Raw genomic sequence first — 10082 nt, 5'->3', positions numbered from 1 at the left:
TTTTGTTGTGGATCATTGTGCCAAAGACAAGAGACAACACCCAATCGACGCTTCTTCCTCTCTCTTTCTGTGTGTGTGTGTGTTTGTTCGTGGTCATGACCGGTACACCGATAATGGTTCGTGGTTGGTGATGTCACTCCTCGTTTGTTGTCCGTCCTCGATATTACCATTACTAGATGGTCTAATAAAACTAATGGGCTGTTTGGTAGGATCTGAATTTTTAAAATCTGAATTTATAAGAGGTCTGAATTTTTAAGATCTGAACTTTTAACATAATGTTTGGTTGGAACCTCTGAATTACTATGTTGAATGATAAAAATGACTTTTTTACCCTTCTATTAAAAATAATAATAAATATCCAATAAAACTACCAAAATTTTGAGAAATCCAAATTTACATATAAACATTTTACCAATATTTAAACCACTTTCAACATAGCGTTTATGAAAAAATATTGACCATTTTTTCCAAGCTAATGACTCTGATGTGAACCTTCCAAAAGAGATTCAATCTCCAAGAACATGTACATGGTTCCTCTATAAACAAGTAATTATAATAGATTTATCATTTTAGATTAAAGAAACACTCCAATTATGTGTAAGAAAACTGCTGAGAGTATGCTTTTAGTGAAGTTCAACTCATTGGAGCATTTCTACAAACACTTTGTAGTCAATAACTCACTCCCAACATTCTACAATAAGAAATCTGTCGAGTACCCATAAAAGTTCACCAAAACATATTTTCAGTAAAATTCAACTCAATGGAGCACTTTGACAAACACTTGGTACAATAAGAAATCAGTCGAGACTTACATGGTTATTGGGTTAAGGTAGAGAATGCAGGAGATATGTTGACTCTCCCATGTCTATCAAGAAGACGAATCACAGAGAAGAAAATGACCCAGAAGCAATAAAGTATATCAAGGTAAGGGTTTCGCTACAAAATATTTACTTCAATCGACCAATTACTCAAAGACTTGAAATTCAAATAAAAAGAGTCGTATGCTTTAGAAAAAGTCGTCTGGGTTTCTTCTTTTCCAAATGTTGGTTGGGTCCTGCCGGCGCTGTCAAAGAGCTTGGCGTTGGTGGTCGTAACTTGGCGAGGCGACGATGGGTGTGGCGGTGCTGTGCGAGGTCGATGATGGGAGGAGGTGGGAGGCGCTGAAGTTGGTCGGAGGAGGGAGAAGACTAGAAGGATGATCACAGTGAAAGGTGTGTGTGTTTTATGGAAGCATGCGTACGAATGCAAAAGAGGAATGAGCGTCTCTTCTTTTTATTTAGATACTGAGCAAATCTGAAAGTTTAAGAGGCTTTTAAAAAATTAAGAGCCTTTTACCAAACACAGAATCTGAAAAATTAAAAGGTTGCCTCTTAATTTTACAATTAAGAGGCTACCAAATAGCCATAAAGCCGTTTTGTTTCTAAATTATTATGATTATCACTTTATCAGTATTCCAAAAATAGAAAAAGCTGCAATGATTACTGCTTTGATTACGCCATGCTTAACTCTTTTCATTGGCTTACTTGTAGGTGCATAAAAGTTAGAATTGATTGGGCGTCGTGGGTGTATCCTCTTGAAATGATGTGATTTCTTCGCAACTCTTTGTTGTTTCAGGCTTTCAGCCCTGCTAGTTTTTTTTGGCATTTCTTAATATATTTGGCCGTTTCAAAAAGGCCCAAAAAAGTCAACTTCTAAACTGTCATATATAAAACAGCGCTTGAACAAGGAAAGGAAAACGAAGAAAATGACAGCTGCAGCAATTCTTTTGGCGTAGAATCTCATTAATTCAAATACGAACACTAGCAAAGCTTATTCATATTATTATATACATTTTAGCATGATAAACATTGTTGTTCACGACGTATAAAAGGTGAAGAAGACTAAAAGAGGAATCTGTAGTCTTGTAAAAGCCACCCTTTAAGTGGACGAACACATTATAGGCAAATTGCAGATAAACTTAAAAGGACAGAAGCTATTCTACATACTACAATGGAGACATGTTATTCATTCCAGATTAGCAAATAAGATCTTACTTACACACCCACCACCAAAAAACTTCTCTTTTTATGAGTATGGATATCTCCAAAAGCATCAAAATCACTTCTTTTCATAATGATTCAATTTCAGCAGCTTCAAATTTAGATTTTATTTGGGCTTTTCTACAGTTTGAGTAGTGAAGATCGGAGGAGGAGATGACGGCAGCACCTGGAGGTGGTATTGCTTTTTCCACAAATGAGCGGCAGGTTGATGAAGATGAACTCACAAGGGCTGCCTTTGAGAGAATCCCAACACACAGATTAAAAAAAGGATTCTTGAAGCAAGTTCTTGATAACGGACAAATTGTTGGTCAAGAGATTGATATCGCAGATCTTGGACCTCAAGATAAGAAACTACTAATAGAAAGCATACTCAAAGTAGTAGAAGAAGATAACGAAAAGCTTCTAAATAGAGTTCGAGCTAGAACCAATAGGTGAAATTAAAACTTACCAAAAGCATCCACAAAACTCGAGTTTAATGAATTGCATCGTCACAATTCTACTTTTATGCAAGTTTATTATTATTTTTTACAATGCATTGAACTCTATAAAATTAAATAAAATATATATTTTTTTTAATATTTATTACAAAACTTAATTTACAACATTTACTTAAGGATTAAACAGTTTTCTTTTCCCATGGAAGAGTTCAATCATTAAAGTCCATAATCTAATAATAGCTAGTGTTTTCTTCTAGTTATTTATTCATAAATCATAGTAATATTATACATGTTAAACAGGGTCGGGATCGATATTCCAAAGATCCAAGTCCGCTACAAAAACTTGTTGATCGAAGGAGACGTTCATGTTGGGTCTAGAGCTCTTCCTACTTTGCTAAATGCCACACTCAATACCATGGAGGTTCGTTTCTTGATTTTTAGCACTAATTACAACGTATTAAAACTCGGCACTTTCTAACATTTCTTTAGAAAAAAAAATAGGGACTTCTTCAACTCTTCAATCTTGTTCCTTCGAAGAAAAGGGTTGTCAAGATCTTACGTGATGTAAGTGGGATTGTGAGACCATCACGGTAAGTTTTGCGCCAATTTTAAACACTTTGGGAACGATAAATTCTCAATTTTAGTTGACTAAGTTTGACCTTTTTCAGCATGACCTTACTTCTTGGACCTCCTGGTTCTGGAAAGACTACATTGCTGAGGGCACTTGCAGGAGTACTAAATTCCAATTTAAGAGTCACCGGAGAAGTTACCTACTGTGGTCACCGGATGTCAGAGTTTATTCCTCAGAGGACTTGTGCGTATATTAGTCAACATGACTTTCATAATGGTGAGATGACAGTTAGGGAGACATTTGACTTTGCTGGGCGATGTTTAGGTGTAGGAACCAGATACGACCTCCTGGAAGAACTTTCACGACGTGAAAAAGATGAAGGGATTAAACCAGACCCGGAAATTGAAGCTTTCATGAAAGCCACAGCAGTATCTGGTCAAGAATCTAGTTTGGCTACAGACTATGTTTTAAAGGTTTATCTCAAACTCTCGGTTTAATTTTATTTAACTTTTCTAGTTATTTTATACGAGCTTATTTGAACTGAATGTAAACAGATTCTTGGATTAGATATCTGTGCTGATATGGTGGTAGGTGATGTGATGAGAAGAGGAATATCTGGTGGCGAGAAAAAACGTGTCACTACTGGTATTTGTCCACACGTATTGTACTATTCGATTGAGACTAAAACTGATGTCATTTAGATCAAATCATAATAATAGAAGAAACTCCAAAACTAAAGAAAAACACAGTCCATAGACAAATTCAATATAATTTACATTTGATAACATGAGACGATTGTTTTATTTCTTTTTCAAACTTCAGGAGAAATGTTGGTTGGGCCTGCAAAAGTGTTCTTCATGGATGAAATCTCGACTGGTTTAGACAGTTCGACCACTTTTCAGATCGTCAAATACATGAAACAACTGGTTCACATAATGGATGTAACAATGATCATTTCCCTTCTTCAACCCGCACCAGAAACATTTGAACTATTTGACGACATCATACTCCTCTCTGAAGGTCAAATAGTCTACCAAGGCCCACGTGAAGACATTCTTGCTTTCTTTGAGAGTGTAGGATTCAAATGCCCAGAAAGGAAAGGAGTTGCAGACTTTTTGCAAGAAGTCACTTCAAGAAAAGACCAAGAACAATACTGGTTCAAAAGAAACGAACCATACCATTACATCTCTGTACCTGAATTCAGTCGGCTTTTCAGCCAGTTTGAAACCGGTGAGCGCCTTTATGACGATCTTGCCCTTCCTTATAACAAAACCCAAATGCATCCGGCTGCTTTGGAGACTAAGAAGTATGGTATTTCAAACATGGAGCTCCTTAAAGCAAACTTAGCAAGAGAATGGCTGCTGATGAAACGAAATGCTTTCTTGTATATATTCAAGACAACCCAGATTACTATTATGTCGGTTATTACTTCCACGGTGTTCTTTAGAACTGAAACGAAGACTGGTCGACTTGAAGATGGTGGCAAGTTTTATGGTGCTTTGTTCTTTAGTCTTCTGAATGTGATGTTTAACGGGGCTGTTGAGCTCGCATTGACGGTTATGAGGCTGCCTGTGTTCTTTAAACAGAGGGATTCGCTGTTTTACCCTGCGTGGGCATTTGCAATACCTATATGGATAATGAGTATTCCTATATCAATCATGGAGTCAATAATATGGATTGTTCTAACATATTACACTATTGGGTTTGCTCCTTCTCCTAACAGGTAAGTAGTTAAAAATTTTCTGAAACTAAATGAGGTTGAAACTTGAATGAATCTTACATGATTGATGTTTCCCTATTTGAATATGTATCAGGTTTTTCCGACAGCTTTTGGCTTATATTGGCCTACATCAAACGGCTTCGTCTCTTTACCGTTTCATGGCTGCCCTTGGAAGAACGCAGGTCATAGCAAATGCTCTTGGTACCTTTATGTTGCTATTGGTTTTTGTACTCGGTGGATTCATCGTTGCAAAAGGTATGCATCCTAAATCTTCATAGTTTGTTTACTACAAATTGCTTAGGAAAACGGTTGAGGAGTGAAATTCTATAATGGAGGTCTTGGGTGTATGTTTACCCCTTTTCTATACTTAATTTTTTTTTTCTTGCAGACGACATTGAGCCATGGATGATATGGGGATATTACATTTCCCCAATGATGTATGGACAAAATGCCCTTGAAATCAATGAGTTTCTAGATGATAGATGGAGCACTGTAAGCTTCGTTACCAAAAAAAAGTTATGTATTTTTTGCTTATGTCTATGAACTAAATAGCTTTCCCTTGTGTTACACAGCCAAATCCTGATCCAAGAATCAACGAAACAACTGTAGGGAAGGTTCTTCTAAAGTCGAGGGGGATGTTCACAACCGATTACATGTATTGGGTTTGTGTCATTGCACTCTTTGGGTTTTCTCTTCTTTTTAACCTCTTGTTTGTGTTAGCTCTCACGTACTTGAATCGTAAGATTTTCTTACTTTTATATGTGTAATATTTTTTTTATATGCACACGTTCTTGTATCTTATATACCATTTTGATCCAAAATCCAGCCCTTGGAGATTCAACAACCATTGTTCCAACAGAAGATGAGCAGAATAAGAAGTACCCAGAAACAGGCACAGAAATGGCAGCAAGAAAGAAAGGAATGGTGCTCCCGTTTGAGCCATTGTCACTTGCATTTGATCATGTCAATTACTATGTAGATATGCCTGCTGTAAGTACCAGTTATAACAAAGTTCAGAAACTTGATTTTCATGTGGAAGGATGATAGAAATTTGGGAAATTTCTCAGGAAATGAAAACAAAAGGAATAGAAGAGAATCGTCTACAACTCCTACAAGATGTTAGTGGAACGTTCCAGCCAGGCATCCTGACAGCATTGGTTGGAATCAGTGGGGCAGGAAAGACGACATTGATGGATGTGTTAGCTGGGAGAAAGACTAGTGGGTATATTGAAGGAAGTATCAGCATCTCTGGTTACCCTAAAAAACAAGAAACATTTGCTCGTGTCAGTGGATACTGTGAACAAAACGACATCCATTCTCCCCATGTCACTGTTTATGAGTCCCTTGTGTACTCTGCCTGGTTACGCCTTGCTCCAGACATAACCCCACAAACTTGCCAGGTAATTTTTTATAGTTTTCACAGCTTTGACCATTTTGCCCTCGGACATATCAACACACTGTGGGAGTTTTAATTCCAATATGCCACATGACAATGTAGGCCAGCACAGGGATTGTTGGAAGTATATATAACCATTTTGCAGAAACTTTGATTGCTGCTCATGATACCAACAACTACATTTATTTCTTATGGTTTAGATGTTTGTGGAAGAAGTCATGGATTTGGTTGAACTGAGCCGGTTAAGGAATGCAATAGTTGGGCTTCCAGGAGTAGATGGTCTTTCAACAGAACAAAGAAAGAGGCTGACAATAGCAGTAGAATTGGTTGCAAATCCATCAATCATCTTCATGGATGAGCCGACATCAGGCCTTGATGCAAGAGCTGCTGCCATTGTCATGCGTACTGTCAGAAACACGGTAGACACCGGTCGTACAGTTGTCTGCACGATTCACCAACCGAGTATCGACATTTTTGAGGCTTTTGATGAGGTAAGTCATCTAAAATTGAAGTACTCAGTTTCCATTTCATGGGTTCAATTTCAAACCTACTTCTCATTTTCTTGCAGTTATTGTTGATGAAAAGAGGTGGACAGGTCACTTACACCGGACCTCTTGGGCACCAATCTAACCACCTAATAGAATATTTTGAAGTGAGTACATCCTTAAATTTCATGCTCCCATTCATACAACGCGGAGAATCTAATAACTCGAATAAACTTGCCAGTCTATTCCTGGAGTCAACAAAATCAAACAAGGTCAAAATCCTGCTACATGGATGCTTGAAGTTACTTCTTTAGCAGTCGAAACTCAACTTGGTGTTGATTTTGCAGAGATTTATGCCAATTCTGATCTTTATAAGTATGAATCTGTAAGCCTGTCTTTAAGATTCTAGTAAGCTTCTTGCTAATGGGTTCTATCAAACATCGACCAGGAGAAGCCAGAAGCTCATTAAGGTGCTAAGTACACCCATAAAAGGGTCCAAGGACCTTTACTTCCCTACAAAGTACTCTCATTCCTTCTGGACACAATGCAAAGCTTGCTTATGGAAACAACATTGGTCATACTGGAGGCATCCACAGTATAATGTTGTTCGGTTCTTCATGACAACAATTATTGGCACTCTTTTTGGAGTAATTTTCTGGGACAAAGGCCAAAAAACGTAAGAGATCAAACACATTTTATTTTCACATTTAGAATGTAATTCTAAATGATTATGTGTCGCTTTGACAGTGACAAACAACAAGATGTAATGAATCTGATGGGGGCTATGTATGGTGCTGTACTTTTTCTTGGTGGAACCAACACTGCGGCTGTGCAGTCTGTGGTGTCTATAGAAAGGACAGTTTTCTATCGCGAGAAGGCAGCAGGGATGTATTCACCAATCCCTTACGCATTTTCTCAGGTATGAGAAAAATGTTAACTTTTTAGTTTGAGAAATTAAATATCCTCCTACTTTTTCTTCCTACAAATCTTCCTACCCAATTAAATGATGACATGTGTCGCATTTAATGCTCATTTAATGGTATTTTAGCATACTAAAATGACATATGTAATCATTTAATTGGGTAGGATGATTTGTAGGAATAAAAGTAGGAGGATATTTAATTTCTCTTTTAGAGAAGTTTTATAGAAAACTTAAAGAAGATGATTATTTTAATTGTAGGTTGCCATTGAGGTGGTTTATGTAGGCATCCAGACAATCATATACAGTCTTTTGATTTACTCCATGATTGGATTCGAGTGTTCAATATACAAGTTCTTATGTTTCCACTTCTATATGTTCATGTCCTTTCTCTATTTTACATTATATGGGATGATGCTTGTGGCCCTCACACCGAATTATCAGATTGCAGCCATTACCATGTCGTTCTTCCTCAATTTCTGGAACTTGTTCTCCGGTTTCTTAATCCCCAGAAAGGTATGACAACCTAAAGCACTAAACTAGAGTGATATCTGAGTAGAATGATTTACATTAAAAAAAATTAACAAAATTACGTGGACATTATTGCAGCAAATACCGATCTGGTGGAGGTGGTATTATTGGGGTTCACCGGTGGCATGGACGCTATATGGCCTGATCACATCTCAGTTTGGTGAAAACGAAAGCCTTGTTGTGGTTCTAGATCAAAATTCCGTCACAGTGAAGGAATTTATTAAAGAATTTTTAGGGTTTGAATATGATTTTCTCGGATACGTTGCTTTGGTTCATGTTGGTTGGGTCATCCTCTTCTGCGTCGTCTTTGCCTACAGCATCAAATTTCTGAACTTCCAACAAAGATAGGCAGATCAGATAGTCAAATATTGTAGGGAAAATAACTCAGCTATTTTGTTCAAATTTGGTCTTTTTTTTTAAGCAAACTTATTGTTTGTGTTTATCATAACTTTTTTGACCGGCTATCATAGCCGGTCAGAAAGTTTATGGTGAACACAAACAACAAGTTCGATAGACCGGTCCAAACTGATTAGGGGCTCGAGGCAAATAAAAAAAATAAGGCTCTTTAAAATTTTAAAAAGTAGTATTTTATGAAAATCAAGGGATTTTATATATTTAAATGCTATCATATATCTAGTACCTAGCAAATACAAAGACAATAAAATGAGAGTGTTTTTTATGTAGTGTAGGTAAAACGTTTGAGAAAATATCAATAAACTTTAGGCTGTAAAATCCAATCATCTAAGGTATTAAAAAGAAAATTTTAAGCAAAAACATACTTAATTACACATGTGTATATCCAAAACACAATGGCTATTGTCTTACACTTACAAGTTCAGTTCAACAATTTATGGTGCTTTGAGTTCCTGAACAACAAACAAGGTGAGATAGAAACTGTTCTTAAACTTCCATTAGGATCCAAAATTTGAGCCATAACTACAATTTAAGAATTCAATCTACCCGAATTATTATAAAAACATCAAACAAACAGCCAAAAGTTTAACTCTAAATTGTATAAGTCTCCTAGGCATTTTATCAAACATGTGGTGCCCATACCCATTAAAGGGAAAAACAAGCTTCAAGATGTCATTCTATCTTTCCTCAATGACGGTTATTTATCTTTCATTTACCCTATTTGAATATCTCTGCCTCTCTACAATTTTTAGTACCTAAAAATTAACAACTTCATATTATGTATTGTACAACTAGACGAACAAAGAAAATCACATACATAAAAGTGAGCTTCAACAGTTAAACCTAATATGTGGCATCCCCATTTTTACGGCCAGAAAAAACCGATTTTGTTTATGATTTTATAATAAAATCAGAGTAATATTTTAAAGAAAAGTGTTGCGGAATTTGTTTCCAAAAACAAAATATGATAAAAAAAAATTTATCAGATCATTTCTTAAAGAAATGTATTTTCATTACATTACAAAACTTGGGATGTCATCGTTAATACAGATCAAAAGCATAAACAAAATATCATAGGCCACAAAACAAAATTGGTCTCAAAACAATATAGGCCTTACAACATTCTTTTTATTTTCTACTGGCCTATAAATCCATACTCTCTCGTCAGATCATCCAACTATGCTTTTGCCACTACCTATAATACAAGAAATTGAGTGGGTCAGGCTGGGGAGTCTGGTGAGCATATAGGCTTTTCAATCCACAATAAATAAGTTTATTATTTTCAACAGTTATTCAACCCGATTACATGTTCCCGTTATCCTCACTTTACGTCCCTAAAACATCTATTATAAGGGACCTATCCTAAGGAATTTCATCGGGATAGACACTACTGCTAAGGGGATTCCTCAGTCATAAGGGTCCGTAAGGCAACCATTGGGGGGGGGGGGGATGGAATACACCGGTGAACACATCGTTCACAAACACCTACAGGTTGCGAGGCTGCTAGCATTCCACTAGACTTCCTAGAAAAGTCCGTGGTCATCATCCATACTCCGCTAGATGACTGGAT

General features: G+C 36.6%; 1 protein-coding gene across 1 annotated transcript; it reads left to right on the top strand.

Annotated features, from left to right (window-relative positions):
* Nucleotides 1-1538: 1538 nt before the first annotated feature.
* On the top strand, nt 1539-8678 carry LOC145088082 (pleiotropic drug resistance protein 2-like). The gene is made up of 19 exons (XM_079026285.1): nt 1539-2070; nt 2166-2470; nt 2777-2897; nt 2978-3066; nt 3145-3520; nt 3602-3692; nt 3870-4770; nt 4862-5022; nt 5156-5259; nt 5340-5505; nt 5594-5757; nt 5835-6167; nt 6364-6654; nt 6732-6815; nt 6890-7023; nt 7097-7324; nt 7396-7567; nt 7829-8083; nt 8177-8678. The coding sequence occupies exons 2-19, from the start codon at nt 2193-2195 to the stop codon at nt 8444-8446; spliced, it is 4218 nt and encodes a 1405-aa protein (XP_078882411.1). The 5' UTR covers nt 1539-2070; nt 2166-2192; the 3' UTR covers nt 8447-8678.
* Nucleotides 8679-10082: the final 1404 nt, after the last annotated feature.

Source organism: Lactuca serriola, chromosome 2, assembly GCF_051521515.1.
Source record: "Lactuca serriola cultivar US96UC23 chromosome 2, Lser_US96UC23_V15, whole genome shotgun sequence".
Taxonomy (NCBI): Eukaryota; Viridiplantae; Streptophyta; class Magnoliopsida; order Asterales; family Asteraceae; genus Lactuca; species Lactuca serriola.
Note: the sequence above shows the minus strand (reverse complement) of the source record. Positions and strands in the feature narration are given on the sequence as shown.

What these genes read in the sequence shown, in the direction of transcription:
- LOC145088082 (XM_079026285.1), top strand. Translation starts at nt 2,193, where the DNA reads ATGACGGCAGCACCTGGAGGTGGTATTGCTTTTTCCACAAATGAGCGG. An exon ending in CTACAGACTATGTTTTAAAG is followed by an intron (nt 3,521 to 3,601) that starts GTTTATCTCAAA and finishes GAATGTAAACAG; the next exon opens with ATTCTTGGATTAGATATCTG. An exon ending in GCCAATTCTGATCTTTATAA is followed by an intron (nt 7,024 to 7,096) that starts GTATGAATCTGT and finishes AACATCGACCAG; the next exon opens with GAGAAGCCAGAAGCTCATTA.